Source organism: Dicentrarchus labrax, unplaced genomic scaffold (assembly GCF_905237075.1).
Source record: "Dicentrarchus labrax unplaced genomic scaffold, dlabrax2021, whole genome shotgun sequence".
Lineage (NCBI taxonomy): Eukaryota > Metazoa > Chordata > Actinopteri > Moronidae > Dicentrarchus > Dicentrarchus labrax.
Window position 1 is genome coordinate 3624225 of NW_026136715.1, and position 17550 is coordinate 3641774.

At 40.5% G+C, this 17550-nt stretch overlaps 1 protein-coding gene across 1 annotated transcript in view; it reads right to left on the minus strand.

Moving 5' to 3' along the window:
• The window catches only part of oprl1 (opiate receptor-like 1), a 103849-nt gene extending 92220 nt beyond the window's left edge, over window positions 1-11629 (minus strand). The window contains exons 1-2 of the mRNA XM_051424372.1: window positions 11263-11629; window positions 2446-2692 (exon numbers count right to left, since the gene is read on the minus strand). Of these exons, the coding sequence (XP_051280332.1) occupies window positions 2446-2654 (209 nt within the window). The 5' untranslated portion in view covers window positions 2655-2692; window positions 11263-11629. The remainder of the gene's footprint in view (window positions 1-2445; window positions 2693-11262) is intronic.
• Window positions 11630-17550: the final 5921 nt, after the last annotated feature.

The following is a 17550-nucleotide window of genomic DNA, read 5'->3' on the forward strand; positions in this document are numbered from 1 at the left end:
TAAAAACATTTTTTTTTTATATCTGTAGGGGGCTGTAGGGTGCCACGCTATACGTTGTATCGCACAAGTCATTTTAGAGGTAGTGAGTGCAAAGTTAGCACAACCAATAGAACTACAAAAGCAAGGGGGCACCCGGTTAGCTCAGTCGGCAGAGCTGGCGACCCATATACGGAGTTGCTGCAGCAGCCTGGGTTCGAATCCAACCTGCAGCTCCTTGTTCTCTCCACCCACCTTTCCTGTCTCTATAAAAATAAAGCCAACAAAAGGCCAAAAAAAGAACTACAAAAGCAAGATCTGGCAGGTTGAAAGAAACTGGAATTTTTTGTTGTTATTTATTCGCCCTTTTGTGCCAGGGAAAGAAAGAAAGCCACAAAGATAAGCATCTCTACCTTGTTGCAGCTCAGTATATTTCTGTTCTCATCCAAGATGTGAAACGCAGCGCTGAACAGCTGCTCACTGTCCTCGCTGCTGCATGGAGAACATCGGTATGTGCATGCAATTTGTGTCCGTACTGGAAAACGGAGGTGATTATTTTTCCAATATCCGCTTTGGAAATAAGCAACACAACATTTAACCGGTGCAATTGATGCAAAACAACAGATAAATATCAGCCACTGACATTAGTGAATGCCATCTCATTCAGTCAACAAGACAAAGATCAACTGATATCTCCATGTCTGGAATGAAATCGTCATCATGACTTTCTGCTCATTCCATTTTTTTGGAAATATCTGATCCAAATCACCAGTATAGTGCTTTCTAAAGTTTAATACCAAGTTTCATACCATGCAGGAAGAAACTGAAGAACAGAATTAATATATTGCAGCTCGGGTTGAACCCACAGTGGGTCAATTGAAATCCAATTATACATCTAGGATTGTATAAAACTTATAAGCTCACAAATTGCTCAGGCTTGAGCAACATCTTAAGCCAGGCAATATAGAGAATTAAAAGAAAAACCTAAATAAATGGTTGAACACAACAAATACAGATGCTTTTGTAGATTGCAGGTAGGGTGGCGTTTTGAAAAATGATGTGAATCATACGCTACGTCCCTCACAGTCATCAGATCTTATCTTGATTTAACAGCAATGGAAGATTTTAGAGCAACTTTTTAGGCATAATTCTGTAACAGCATTGCCATTATTTTTTTTATCAAATGTATTCAGAATCTGATGGACAGTGTAGGAAGACATTTGAAAACATAACACTGCCATGTTTTCCAGTTGCAGATCAGAAGTGATATGACACTGCTTGATATGTCTGTCTTGACCAAACAAATATTGAGCTTTAATACAGAACAAAACTTAAAAAAAAAAGGATCCCAACAACAAAGTCAAACACACACACACACACACACACACACACTCTCCTGGTTCAACATGATATACATGACCAGACAGAAGCGGCCCACAGGGCAAGCCATGACTGCACACACTAACACACACAACACCATGTGTTCACCTACGCTTGTTTCAATCTAATCCACAGGGAAAACTGTGCGTGCATGTGCAACAGCGGCACACATCACTGGTACAGTTGCCTGCCAGGCTGTCCACAAAAATATTGGGCTTGTGTACACACACACACATACAAACACGTGTAGACACATGCTGAGGGTGGCTTGTGTGCTTTGAAAGATCACCTTGAGTGGTAGATGTTGGCAAAATATGTTCGAAGGAGCGTGATGCCCTCTCAAGCTGCTGATTATTGTCATTAACTGATGTTATTTAGCAGTTTAGTTTAAATCAGATGTTCTCAGAGTACTAAGGTATTCAGTTGACAGTAAAACTTGATAAATGACTTAAATTGCTATCAGGATTGCTACTGCATATTTTATTTTAATCAATGTAACAATTTATGATCTAATAACTCAGCAGCACGAGTAGGCTCGAACATCTGACAGACGGAGTGAGACAGAGCAGTAGCAGTGACACTGAGCTGTGACAAAATAAAACTGAATCCTCACATCGGATCTAAAAAGACTGAATAACCTTTTTTATGTTTTGACTGTATTATTTATAGATGTTGTATTATTTAAGTAAGTAAGTATTTTTCAGTGTTGATTTCTATAGCAACAGCGGTCATATCATCATTCCTCACTACAAAGCCTTTGATTTGGAGGAATGGCTGAAAATGTGCTGCCACTAAACTGGAAGTCTGGGCCATCAAGGTTTTTCAAGACCATCAAATCCCACAGAAATCCTTTTCAGCAAGGGGGCTGAAATTGAAATTGAGGCTTACTGCAAAAATAGCCTTTGTCCTTTGTGTAAGTTAAGGATCCTAAAAGACTTAGGACTAAGGTTTCCAATGCAAATCAACTTGTTTCAAGAAGCTAGTGTTTTCTTGATTGTGGCAGCCTGCCTTGGTCTTGGTCCTAGCAGAGTCTTGAAACAAGTTCAATTTTGTGTAGCATGTACCTTCAGAAACTCATGTTCCTCTTACCTTATGATGACATACATGACCAGGAAGTTTCCCACCAGGCCAATGACACAAACAATCATGTAGACGACCACGATGGTGACCTTCACCCCCGTTGGCAGTAAGGCGTCGGTCTCGTTGTCAGACCTGCTGAAGTTGTTCGTGAAGAACGAGTCGTTGTAGAAGTGCAGGTGACCCAGCTCAGCGAGCAGGAAGTCGTCTGGGAACTCCATCTCTGACTGAGTGCAAGGCGAAGGAGTTTTACACGCACCTGAAGGAAGGAGGAAGTCTGGTTATACAAGGGAGTCAATGTGTTGTAATTGGAAACATTGTCAAATGTAATATTATGATAAAGCTACTGCAAACAATGAGCCCAAACTTACTATAGCTGTCTCTTTTCAATGTGAGTTTGAACGAACATTTGAACATAGGTAAGAGAAACGTAACACTATCTTAAAATGTTTTTTTTGTTTGAACTTGCTGAAGTGATGTACAGGTGTACTCCATGACCCTGTGACATCATGATTGGGTGTGGTTACAGATGCAACAGAGCACACTTCTGATTGTGATCAGAGGTGAATCAGGCTTTAAACTTTATACCAGACACAGCTGTGAAACATCGCTTTTCAGCCTGGAGCTAAGTCACTAATGTTGAATCCACAAGTTGTTTCAATTCAAAATTAACGCAAAACTAACTACAGTATTACTTTAACTGGAGGAATGGATGAACTGAAAGTAAGATAACTGATGCTGTCAATTCCTCTCATTTTTTTTTTGCTACAAATTTACTATTAATGCACTGCCACGTGAGGAATATATTAACTCCAAGATGTGTGAGAGAGAATAAGGTAAAGAATAAGGGAGGGGGGGAGATGACTACTCATGAATATTTATGAGTTAAAGCAGTAAAAAAAGGGAAGGAGTGAAAACACTGGTTATATACGTGGCTTTTTATAAGCAATAATTCTAAAGCAGAACACAAAACAAACAAAGAACAGTTTATGTATCTATTTTTAGTCTATATTTGTCTTTTTGTCCACGACCAAAACCAACAAGTCCATCTCTCAATAATTTGACCTCTGTGTGAGGCCATCAGTCCAAAGCCCATCAATTCCTAATTAATTATTTAAATAGTAAAAAAAACGGGTCACAAATACATATAAGAGTTTTTAGTTTTTTACCTGAATCAAAGAGTAGGATAAGACTACTAGCTATGGATTAAAACGCATTGTAAACCTGATAATCGGACTGAATTGCTGTTGCTTCAGTTCATTTATTCAGCCTGGTGTGGTCACTAAAGAGGGTAGAAGAGGGTTTTTGTTGACATTTAATCGATGGTTAGGTGATTAGCTAATCATTTCTCTGTAGACGAGTCACCACTCTGTCTGTTGTAGTTCAACCCCACACGCTGGTACACTGCCATGTGGTACATAAACCAGACTTCTCATGTTAGCCGCTATGAAATGAATCTGTTGTTGCTGACATAATTTTATCCAGCAACAGGGACAGTTAACTAAAAATGAGAATCAAACAAAAGTGAGGGGAGATAGCAGGTAGGAAGGCCTAATCAAACCTTATAAGCTGATTGGTTAAGAGTAACTCTAACTCAATGTGAACAACAGCAGATCTTTTTTAATTGCTGAACAAATCTAAGATGTGGGTTGTGATTCAAAAGTCTCGAACCAGGCTAATCAATTTGGTATGCTAGTCAGTATGAGTATGAGTATATCACTGAAAGCTGGTTTAGTGCATCTTTTTCTTTTTATAAATAACATGGTTTTGCTGTGGGGCAGTTTGCAGTCAGCACATACACGTCTGAGACTATGGTAGTTTGCTGGAAAATGTTCCTGAAAGAGTTGAAGCATCTTGGGGTCTCACAAGTGGGGATAAGATGGAGCATAAGACAGATGTGAGTGGGTTGGTGTGGTGTCAGAAGAGGGAGCTAAGCCTGAGGGTGAAGCTCTCAATGTGCTGGTCAATCTGCTTCCTCGTCTACGATCATGAGCTCCTTTTACAAGCAGCTGAAATGGGTTTCCTTCACAGGGTGTTGGGACTCACCCTTAAGGACATGGTAAAAACTGCGGAAGGAGATCAAGGTAGAACTACTGTGGCTTCACGCTGAAAAGGAGCAAGTTGAGGTGGTTTGGGAATCTGAGTTGTATGTCTCTTAACTTGAACACCTTCCTGCGGAGGTATTTCAGGAACGTCCAACTGGGAGGAGACTCCAGGGCACACCCCGAACACACTAGAGGGATTATATCCCATCTGTTGTGGGTACACCTTGGGATCCCCTAGGAAGAGCTGGAGGACGTGGAAGAACTCCTGGGCTACCTTGCTTAGCCTGCTTCCACTGGGACTGGAACCTGGATTCGCCTCAGGAGATGGAGGGATGAAGGTGTATAAGAGACTGATCTAGTTTAAACTACAGTGCTCATGTTCTTTTTTAAATTAAGGAACATGGTATTAATGTGCTTTTAATAGTTTCTGGACAAAAGTGGTTGATATAGACAATGCCATAGCCTGTGTAATATATTGTTACACATGCGATACTCAACACCCCTTAATGTCAGCTGCAGCAGCAACACGTCAAAATGCTGCCATGAACCAGGCTCCTTCCCTCTCTCTCAGCCTGATTATGAATATTCATCAAATCAAAACAGCAGAGTAACTCTGCTGTGCTGGTGAATCTCCCCGGGGTTACTGCCAGGCTCAATACACATGGGTTATATATGCTCTAATATCTTCTTCTCTCTTCCTTCCATCCCTTCATCACCCCACCCCCTCTGTTGACATCTCTTTTTCCTTTCCTCCTCACATCCATCCACCGCCCTCATCTAGACACAGTGTGTTTTATTTTCCAGGTTCAATCTTTGCTGCTGCAGCAGAGATTGAAAGTGTGTGTGTGTGTGTGTGTGTGTGTGTGTGTGTGTGTTTTGGCTCCCTAAGATTTGATGAATAAGCAGTTAAACTTAGCGCCTGAAGTGTGTGTCCATGTAAGGCTGCAGTGCCACTCTGGGTGGGCCCCTGTACCACCTCTGCTCTGTGTGAGAGGACACAAAGCACTAATGAGACTGATGTTTTTATTACTCTTATAGCATTCAACACTGCAAGATAGATGTTGGGAAGTAAAGCTGCAGCAACTGGTTTACACTTCAAATACTGTTTACTCAGTGTGTCTAGGTTATGAAGTCATGATACCCAGAGTGATTTCTATAATTATCTGTCGTAAACCTTTTTTCCTAAAAGGTTTGAAAAATTTAACATGGATCACGTAGTGATGTGAATACATACAAAACGACACAATGAGATGACATAATTAATCAAGCAGCAGTAACTCTGATTCATTGTGGTATTTCATGACTGTTTCCAACCTCAGATGGCATTTGTGTTATTTTGATGAATTAATTTGTCTTGTCTGATTCATGTGTGTCGTTTGGTGTTTCTATCAACTGCTAGGGTGATTGTGCCTGGAGGTGACTTGTAACAAGTGTGCACTCAAACTGGTACGATCAGTCCAGCTATCCCTGCTTTTTTTTATTTTGTCATTTTTATTTTGTCTTTCTGCTGGGTCATGTCACACACCAGGTCAGCTTTGTCCACCGGTGTGGATGTAGAGGGGTGGCATGGGGTGGCAGCTAAAAAAAAAAAAACCCTGGCCACTCCAGCTGCCACTTCAGCTTGTTGTCAAAAGATGTCAAATTGAACACATTTTTTTATTTTTTTAATTCTAAAAGTAAAAATCAGTGATAAAAAACAGAAATTTAATGATTAGTTATGGCCATATTTCAGAATAAGTGGTCAAGTTCAATGAAAAATACATTTTTACAAATGTATTAATTTTTTTTAATGCCACCTTTAAATAATTCTATTCAATGCTTTAATTTCTCAATTTCTCTAGATCCACCTGTTTGTCTACAGTACAAATAGTGCTGCTGAAACAAAGGTTATATGTGATATGCCCAGCCCAGTTGCAGTAATAATGTAATATAGAAACACTTCTATATTTAGACATTCAGACGGAAACATCCCCATATTAAAACAACGCAAGGTGCTGCTTTGGTGGCAGCAAATATATATTTTATCGTGGTGACTGAGAGATAAACAGTTGGAATAACCAGTGTTTCCCTTAGAATTGTTTTCTGCAGTGGCACTGTTGTCGTGCGGCATTTAAGGTAAGCTATGCTGGCCTGTATTCATGTGCGTTGGAGCTGCTTACAATTTCGGCATTTTCCCAGGTTTGAAAACATATGTGCACGTGTGTTGGGGGGTTGGTGTTCCTCTCCTACTAAAACTAATTATGGACCATTATTATTACCGTATACGTAAGGCAAGGGTTTGACAAGCTAGAGCAGATAATCAAAAAACACGCAAAAAGATTAAAGACGAAACTTGCTAAAGCAGTTCACTAAGGACCAACTGCAACTTACCTTACCATAGTTTACTGTTAAGTTTGCTGGTCAACAGATCATGCAAAATGGCAAACTGAGGGTAAATGTTCGGCTGGTGGTGGTCAGCTGTTGAACAACAAGACAAACTACTTAAAACCGTCACTCAGCCTGCACCTACAGGCTGTACATTTTGAATTCAAGCATGTATTTACAGTTTTAATATTCTATATTTTTCCCACGTTTGAACGAAAACTTAAATTTAAGCAACAGCCCCATTGCACGATCGGATGACGTCAAATTGCTCTGCGCACTGGCCTCATTAAAATTAATGATGTGGTTCTGTTTTTACAAGCATGGCTAAAGTTCATTTGAATGTAGCCTCAATGTGACCCATGGAGGAAGAATTACTACAATAATGAAGGGGGAAAAAAACAATAAATATTCACAAAGAGAGACCGTCAGGATGAACAAGCTACCATTACATATTGCTAACTAAATATACACACAAGAGATCAGGATGTTGCAGAACAATGCTTTCTGCTGGATATCTGTAGGCTCAGAAAGCGCCTCCGCAGAGGAAGCCCATAATGCAAACAGTTGTTAATAAGCCCATACAGTTCAGGTAAACTGTGGGGGAAGATTTGGTCTCTGCTTATTTTCAACCCTTCAGCTTGTTCACAGTTGTCCAAATGCTTACAGTTAGGTCTACATAAAAAAACATAATCCTGGTTTGTGTTATGTCTGTGGTAGCAAATATCAGATCCAACATAGAACTTAAAACAAATGTCCTACGCTGCCTCATACTCTGGCAAAAAGCAGTGCACAGATTAGCCAAACTGGTTGAATCCTCTGGAGTGTAGTGGAGCACCATTCACTCACTGGTGTAGAAAATGACAATACACTGTAGAGCTTTCCTGGCTGAGGCATGAGCCAGGAAAGAAGAAAAGAAAACACTTAGGAGGTAGAAATGTCAAGATATGGCCAAATCGCTGTGATGAAAAATGAATTGTGGAACAGCACAGGGCACCATCTACATTTGACTTTGCTTGTTTTACGTCCCATATCACTATTGTCAGTAGCGGTATTGAGGCGCAGAGACATTATTTTCATGTTTGCAAAGAAAAGGAAATATGCATTGTTTTGCACCGTTTATTCCCTACCTCAGAAAATATTATTAAATAATTTGATAAATAAAATATAAGAGAAAATATATTTCTATTATAAATTAATCTTCTTCATTCATAATTTGTCTTCGATCTCAATTTGTTAAAAAAAAATGTGAGAAAAATCATATTGTGAACCTGTGAATTGTATCGAATCATGAGTTGAGTGTACATATTGTAAGGAACAAAATGCGGGCACGTTGCTTTGGTGGACAATCACTTCTGTTGCAAGTACAATACACAGAAACAGAAGACAGTGAAAGATGCCAGGATGATCATCCAGCTACATCAGCAAACCTTCTGCTCTTAAATTAAGCAGCAGATTACTTCCCTTTAAAGGCCTGTAACTGCAGGCTGACATGAGCCTCTATTGAGCAAGCACATACGCCCAGGAGAGAGATATACAGAGGTTCAGCATGCTTTTTATGGACTTCAAGTACAGTTTAACAATGATACAATTGCTTCACTGGCTTCTCTAATGTCACAGATTTCTCTTTCCATTCTGTTTTCATTCATTTTCTAGCTGCACGTCAGCCCATCAACAGGTCTGTCTCATGAGTCATGACAACAAACTCCTATTCTGAGTCAGGGTTCCCCATAGTGACTGTAAGGTCACTGTGGGCTGTCAGTGAACTGTTTTCCACTGAGACTCATGATTAAAAACAATACACAAAGTTCACATAACTTCTGACTTTGCTGCTCTCTCAGTTGACAGCTCTGTCACAAACACCTTTTGCATGTGACAAGTTACTGTGTTCTTTTTTATGTGGTATTAGTTACAAGTCATTACTGAAGACTGGAAAATGTCACAGATATGCTTGCATCCTTAAGAAGACTCTTAGTCGACCCACTTATCACCAAACAGTAAAATAGTAGTCATAGAAAAAAAATAAAGAAGTCAAACTCTGTTCAGGAGCTGCACCTTGGCCTTTTCTCTACCCGGACTGGGAGCTCGAAGGACAGGGGAAGCTCTGTTTACACTACTAGCATATGAGAATGAGCACCAGAACCGGAGCCGGGTGAACACTCAACAGACTTAGGTTCACGGCGTCCAAGACCGATAGAGGCTAGGATTCCGGTCAGACCCAGTGAGGACGAATACGTGACTGACGGTTACAGGACATGCATGAATCTGGTAAGGAGCGAGTTTGCAGCAAGTTAATTTGTAAGTAACTGTTAATGTTATGCATCATCCATCGTGTTGAGAAGTCCATTTGTTTTTGTGAAGTTGAAAGTTCCATGTTTTGAACAGCATGACTCGTATGATGTTAAACTGTGTTGAATCAACGAAATTTTACTGTAAAAAAAATGACCACGTTAGCCGTAAGCATTTAAAAGGCAGCTGATAAAATATAGATATATATTTATGTAAATAATTAAATTACTATAATAAATACATGACCACTAGTTGGCAGTTAGCTTTAAATAACAACTACTTGTCGACTAGGAAAATCTTTACTGAGGGGCAGCCCTAATGACTTCATTAGCCCAATCTCACTCTCAAGTAGTGAAATACTGCAGCTTGGTCAGTGGCCCTACACTTCAAACTAGAACCCTACCTGCAGGGTTCTAGTATAGAACCGTATAGCATAATTTCTGGACTTGCTGTTTTGATATGCCACTGAAGTCAGGTGACATGGTATGAAGTGGGAGGTCGGGGTGGATGGGTCAACCTATTTCTCAGCAAGCGTTATTTTGAAAGTCTAACAGCATGTTATTGCTAACTTGACCAGATGTTGCATATTAATGTTGCTTACTTGACCGCAGAGCCCTGCACACGCAAAACTGACAGTAGAGGGTCTGACAGCATCCTAGTTTGGAGCGTGGGGCCATCGACAAAGCTTCCATCTTTGACAAGTTGGCAGTGAGAACGTGTTGAATTAATGCATCTGCAAAGAGAGGATACTGCAGACGATGTCTGAATAGTTGAACATCTATTCTTTGTTTAATGCTCGACCTTTAAGCCAACACAGACAATAAGTCATAGAGGTGCTTAGAATAATTGAAAGTTTGAATATCTACAGGTCCAACTGAGCTAACTTCATCTGCTGATAAAGACTGGTTGTTACAGTCGAAAGCTTTGGAGCAAGTAAGTGGACTTTAAGCTAAGACTGTTTGGGCAAATATATATTTAATATTAGATAAAGAAACTAAGTGACTAAAACTGCAAGTTTAAGTTTCCTATAATAACCTGCAGACCTAATGCATTCCTTCCATTCATACTTAAAGAGCCACTTCAGATCTATGAGTCACGTAATGGTAAAACTGAGCAAACAGCCTCAAAAACAACATGCACTCAGTAATTCAGTTCATCATTTTGAGGACAAGTGAGGACAGAATCATGAGGATAGGAGATGTTTTCAGGGTGAGTAACTCCTTGTACGAGACCTATTCAGCTGCTTGCTCTTCATTTATATCCCTCACGTGGAAAGTTCACCTGACAGCAAAACTCCACTGGATTTCATTCTGTGAGACTCCACCTTCAAAGTCACTTCAGGTCATTTGTTCACAGACATATTTTAGCTGTGAAAGTCAAAAATTCAAGACTGATAACGAAGCATGTGCTTCATTGTAACAGGTAAAACAAAAATTCTTACCAACCATCTAGTAACACTGTCAAACAGTAAGACTTTGCTGAGCTGTGTGAGTTCTCGTAAATCGGCTCCTTTCTCTGCTGTTTTCTGCAGAGTTTTGTCATTAACACACTTCCATACAGACCTGCTGCAAAGTGCCACAGTAGTAACAACAGTCACTCAGTAACACTAACTCACACACTCTTACAGTAAAGACGCCATGAGAAAGTGTTGCAAGAAAGCACATAAACAAAACCTCCACCAGCTCCACACACACACACACACACACACACACACACACACTTGAAGTCCTTGCACCTTAATCGAGTGCTTGAATTAAACACATTTAAATGCACCCAACTTCCACATTTCTTCCCCACGCGCGCCGTGACTCAAACGTACCACAAGATGAAGCAAGTGTTACAAGTGAACACACTCAAACACACCACGCAGATACAACACTTTAAAATAGAAGTACGTCACGCACGCGCCGCGCCACGCGCCATCAGTATCTATACAGTGTGTTATGACAACCTATCAGCTGAAGCAGCTCAACGTAAACACTGGGGCAGACTGCAGGGCGCGTTTCACACGCAGTGCGCACTGTGGTGGTCCGGGACACAGATGCATATATTTGCATACATGCACATATACGTACGTGTGCATTCATGCTGTGAATGTTCTTGCATTGTTGCAGCAGGCTGGTCAGTATCCTACCTTTGTGGTGGCAGCAGCTCCCCGCAGACCGGCCCGAGGACACAACCGCTGGAAGTTGTTGTTTCCCTCCGCGTTACTGTGCACTGTCTTGGCTTCTGTCCGCTGTCTCTCTCCGTTTTGGTTTGTTTTCTTTAAATTCGCAGTTTGCTCCCGCTGTCATCACCAAGTAGTAGCCTGGGTCAGTCCGTCCGTCCAGGTTTCCCCGGGATGACGAGGGGAGAGAAAAACCGCTTCACCTCCAGTCACCATCAGCTGGCAGGCAGACAGAGAGAGAGAGAGAGAGAGAGAGAGAGAGAGAGAGAGAGAGAGAGAGGAGGGGTCTGCTGGGATAAAGATGCAGCCAGGCGCTGCGCTTTCTTCCATTCTTTTCTCTCTCTCTCGTTCTCTCTCTCTCTCTCTCTCTCTCTCTCTCTCTCTCTCTCTCTCTCTCTCTCTCGGACACATTGATACGGTACTCGCTCACCCCCCCACCCGCCCCCGGTTACCCATCTTGTATGCGCATTTGGATCGGGATTGGGATCAGGAAGGCGAACTGCTGTATGTTTGTGTGTGCCGTATGTGCGCGGGCGCGCGCGCGCGTGTGTGCCTGCTGACAAGCTTTACATTACTGTGCATATATACAGCACGTGTGTGTGTTTATACTGTGTGTCATCTGTGTTTGGACTGTTTGATTCTGAGGGATGATGAAGCAGAACCTGCAGTTAAACATCTAAAGAGGGAAACACATGCCCCCCCCCCCCATGCAACATGTAACTGTACTCATATTACCTTCCCCATGAAGGAGGTAGAGTCAGCTTCTGTCCAATGAAACAATTGGGCCAAACACAGTGGTATCATGGTTCCAATGTGGGGAGTAAATAAGTCGGCCCTTTGAGCACAGTGAAAACAGAGTGTGTGAGAGTGATGCTGCTGCAGTGTGACAGTGTGCTTCATGTGACTGAATCCCTAGAATAACGTTTCTTATTACTACTCCAACCTGCAATAATGTGACTGTACCTTAATGCACAAACACTGGGGTACTTGCAACACATTTCAACAGTTGATTTCTTTTTTTAAGTTGAAGTATCGGAATCAGCTCTGTTTCAAGTATTCCAAACGAATGTCACCAAAGTTAAGTCTTTGTGTAAACAGTGTTAACAGTCTGCCAGAGTTGCTTGTTACTTGAACTCATCACTTAATTCCCTACGCAGCTGTCTGTATACAGTTGTGTAAAGTTACTTTATCTTGCAGCTTTCTCAGGTACTTGCAACACATGCCTCTGCGACAGTGCTGCTTGCAGTGTTCTCGAGAACAGCTCATCCAATCGACTCAACACTGCACTCCCTTTACTCCTCAACAATACACCCATCAGGCGTGAAGTTGATCAGATGAACAGTCCTCGAGATATGTGAAAGACACAAGTCATACGAGCCCGTTCTCTTTCCGTTTTGTCCCACCCCTCTGCATCTCTATTGAGACGCACAAGGTACCCTGTAGCGTTACTTTGAGATGCAGGGGGCTTTCATCTAACTCCAGTGTAACCTATCAGATTAGACCGATTAGGTTACAACACCTTCACCCTTCCCAAGCGTGTAGGATGAACTACACTAGCCGTAAAACTCACAAAATACACAAACAGCCCTATTTAGAGCCAGTGTTTGGTTTGTCTGTTTGTGCTACTGTGGAAACATGGTGGTTCAGAACCCACTCCCTCAGTAGTTAATAATGTAAGGTAATCTAAGGTAACAAAAACTATTCTTATTTTTCATACACTAATGAATGAATGATACCTATGCATATTATATTCAAGTTCTGCCAAGAGATCCTGTCTCACACTGGACCTTTGAAGTTTGTTGAATCATTGAATATTGCTGCAAAATTTCTTCTTTGTTTCCCTTGGACCATGAGGACCTAACACCATTAAGACAATATGAGATATTCTTTTTATCCCAGATAAAATATTCAGTTGTCATGGCAGCCACAAACACAAAAAGTTGTCATTTATTGTACCAAAGGAACATTACATTGTCTTTTGGAAATTCACTTATTCACAGGTAAAACAAAAATAACCAAAAGAGAATGAACCCAGGATGAGGTCAGAAGTGTCCCAATAATTTAAAGAGTTGGTAAGTCATATGTTGTTTTTGTGACCTTAGCTGATCCTGAGCCAAATTGCTGGTAATTAACTATTGTGTGTGTGTGTGTGTGTGTGTGTGTGTGTGTGTGTGTGTGTGTGTGTGTGTGTGTGTGTGTGTGTGTGCGTGCGTGCGTGCGTGCGTGCTGGTCTTAAATGAGTGATTTTCTGGCTATGACTGTGTCCGTTTGATGCCTGGTCAAGCAGTAATGTCTGGACTCCTCAGGTCTCTGTGCTGGGTTCCTTTTCTGGCATCAGATTAATTTATTTGAGTCCTTCCGCTCACAAAAACAACTGTGCTCTGGCTGAGACGATAAGCAATGCAACAACAGTTACCTGACATACTTTGAACTTGTTCTGCTGCACCAACTTCTTTTGGAAAATGTTGGAAAGACTTTTGGTTTTGATATTAAAAACATAAAGAAACTGTAGAGATGATTGACATTTAAGGTCGCTTCCACACCTAATCTGCTTGGCATGGATCACAAACCCTGGTGCTTTTGCCAGTTTTATTAAGTTCATTTAAGCTGGTGGAAAAGCTGCTACCTGAACTCTAATGTGGACTTTAAGGACCATACCAGTGACTTTACATGTTTAAGCCAAGCTTTTGTAATATTTAGCTGAATTGTTTTCAAAACTAAATACCTTATTTCAGTGCTTTGGCCCCCAAAATACACTGATACTGTACAGTACAACTGTCCAGACCCCAGTTTTACTGCAGTCATACACAGACAAGACTGAGAGCCTTCAGAGGATATCCACTTCGAAATGGTCTTGCTATCTCTGAAAAGTGAGTGAGCAGGTTAGAAATCTACATGTTATCTTGGATTCTGGACTCAACTTTGCCACATTACATTACATTACATACGTGTAAATAGGACTAGCATTTTATCACCTAAAAAATATTTTTAAAGTTAAATCCACCTTGTCTCAGTCAGCCGCTGAAAAACTGGTTTGTGCATTCACATACTCTAGGCTGGACTAATGTAATGTCCTTCTTCCCAAAAAGACTGTAGCTCCTAAATAGTCTCTGACTTCTCACTGCTTACAAACCTTCCAGAACCATTTGATCATCACACACTGGTCTCCGAACTGCAGCCATAATCAGAAGCAAATCTGGTGAATGTGCACTATGGGTCCACTCTCTGGAACCAACTGCTGATGATATAAGATTTACCACAGCTGTGCTGTCTTTTAAAGGCAAGTTTAAGACCCACCTGTTCTCTCAGGCCTATGGCTGGCTGGCTGTCTCTCGTCTCTCTTTTGGGTATGTGTGGGTGGGTATGTTTATGTTGGTGGGTGGACAGAGCTTGAATAATCGTTAGGATTTTTTTCTCTTTTCTTGCATGTATTTAAATATGCATTCATGTTCTATTTTTTCCATATTTGTGAGTGAAGCACATTGAGCTTCCATTGTATAAAATGTTCTTTGCATTGCATATTCTTAGTTTATGAAAATTTTAATGAGATAGAAAGAGTAGATGCCTTTTTAGGTATTTTAATGTGAACATTTTGCAGGAAGAATTATCAGTCTGCTTGGCTCAATAATGTGTGTCTATCTGTGCAAATGTCTGGAGGCGGATCTTAAAACAATTGACAGTGGACCTAAAACCTTCAAGCCTTGTGTGACTGTACTGAAGTAGCTACATACATCCAAAAAAAAAAAATGTTTCATTAATTCTGCTATTTGTGAATAAAAGACACCAGAAAACTACTAACTGCTGAATGAGATGGTAGCAGCAGAGATAAAGCTTAATACATGTTTCAAAAAGAGAAAGAAAAACAGTATTCAAACTAGGGCTTCCAGTTAATCCATATTTATCATTTCTTAAAATCAATTACTTTGGCCAAACATGTCCATGTCTTTACCTTCACCTCAGAAGGCATGTAAAAGCAAAGGAGAGAACTGCACAGAAACAGAAGTTTTGTCTAACACTGAACTTTGTTTTTTTTAGGCAAATATGAGAAAGCTTGGTGTTACAGTTTGTTGGTGGACTAATACTGTACATGATCACAGTGGATTGCACCAAACACTTAACCTACCTACCCTATTCTCTGTGAGTGACATGAGAAGCAAGGAATTGAATGAGCAACATGCTTTTTGACAAAAGTCTTGAACAAATCTGTTACCTCCCAACTGCTGCGGAGGAGAATAAGGTAGCCGTTGTTGTATGATTTTGAAATAAGTGGCTGTAAATAGAAAAGAGCATAATACATTCTGTGAACCGTCCCCAGACAAAGATGATAAAGAAGTAGCAGAAAAGCCGGTGGGAATTGTTTTTGTCCTCTGCGGTGTCATTCATTTATTGACGCTGTCCAAAGGCTCCAAAGGCTGAAGGAACCTGGAGACCACAGAGGACTCATTAAACACACTTCTTCTGTAGCAGATGGACCTCTGCTGACTTGAACTGAAACCTTATCCCAGATTCTCCCCTGAGATCCTTTTCTGAGGATCTCTTATATTATCGTCCTGAATATGAATCATGTATTTATAATAGTCTGTAGTGGATATACACATGATGTCAGTATTTGTGGAGAGTGTGGTCTACTACTGGTTACTGGTATGCAGTAAAAACACATATGAATGGGACAAAAGCCAGTATTTATTTTTCAACCTACAGAATGAATGCTGATTAACTAGAGCTGAATAAATCGACCAGCCACAGTGATCATTAGCTGGTGAAATGAACAATCACTGGCTGAACTTTCACTTCCTACTGCTTGTTAAGTGTAAGAATTATAACTGCACTCTGTATAGCTACTGAAAAATCCAAATTGTGATTTTGATTTTGATAAAGAACGGTTAATTATTCAGCCCCATGTGTTAAATACATTTTATGAATACATAAAAAACCCCCAAGTCATTCACTGTGCACACACACTGAGCATGGAAATGAATGTAATGCTTGGGAGAGCGTCCTTCAAGGAGGTTCTGTGATAGGTCACACGTTACTCATTGTCCATTTTTAGTGAAAAAATGATTGTGGTGCTCAGAGCTCAATGCACGGCAACTTAAGAAAATGTGCAAATAAACAAAAAGCATCTTCAGCAATTTGACAACAAATGTGCAATATCTAGAAAAAATGCTACAAAATGAGAAAAGTGAGTAAACCCAACCAAATACAGAAATACACCGCAAGTAGCGCAGACATCATAATCACTTTTAAGTTGCATTTTCTGTATTTGCTTGTGTTTTCTTAACTTGCAATACATTGAACTCTCAGGGCCACCATAAAAACATGTTACCCAAGGTTAAGCACACAATATTTCCTCCTTTCAAGATGACCAGCAGCATCAGTTATTATAGGAGGACTGTCCCGTTATCTGAAAATACGGTATTCCGCCTGTAATACACACGATGGTCCACTGTGTAGTTTTCATGCTTTTGCAAGGCAAAATGTGACAAGTCAGGTGACGAATTACTGTTAATTTCTAATAGTCAACTTCAGTTTTTTTAAAGCATGAACATGATTAGTTCGATTAGTAATAAGTGTGTGACGACAAAGCTCTGCTAACCTCAGCAAGGTAGTCCTTTCACCCAAACCATGATCTCTCCCTAACCCTAACATTTTTGCGCTTAAACCTAACCTAAACCTTCTATTGTCTACTTTTTCCTTCTTTATATTTGGCTTTAAATTGCAGTTTTTGTGTGGAGCCCAAGAAGACTAGTGACCACTTTCTGAAAGCTAATGGGGATTTATATGAAGAATAAAGAGCACACATGTTGTTTGACCTGCTTGGCCAGTTTTATCTTGAAAACACACCTTTTTAACTTCTAATCACCTGAATGAGTGATATCTATATAAAGTCTTCTTGGCGCTCTTTTGTTTGCCCTGTGTGTACCCCTGAGGACTTTTGCTTTATCCTCAGAACAAATCACATTTTAGCAGGGACAGGGGTAGGAGTTCAATATCGTGCTCATATTATCTTGCTTGGTTTATTTTGATAAATTTAGATCACATTAAAGATTCATGCAGCCTCCCAGGTTACACAAAAGTTGAAATACAACTGTAAAAAATGGTTCCAATATCCCTGTCTTTGCCACTGATATTTGTTATTGTGCCCTTCAGGAGTCTAATGTATCACCTATCATTTTAGAAAGCCAGAATAAAGCATTAGAGTCACCATGAACAGGCATTATGTTCAGCTCAGTCTTCCTCAGCGTATATATCTTG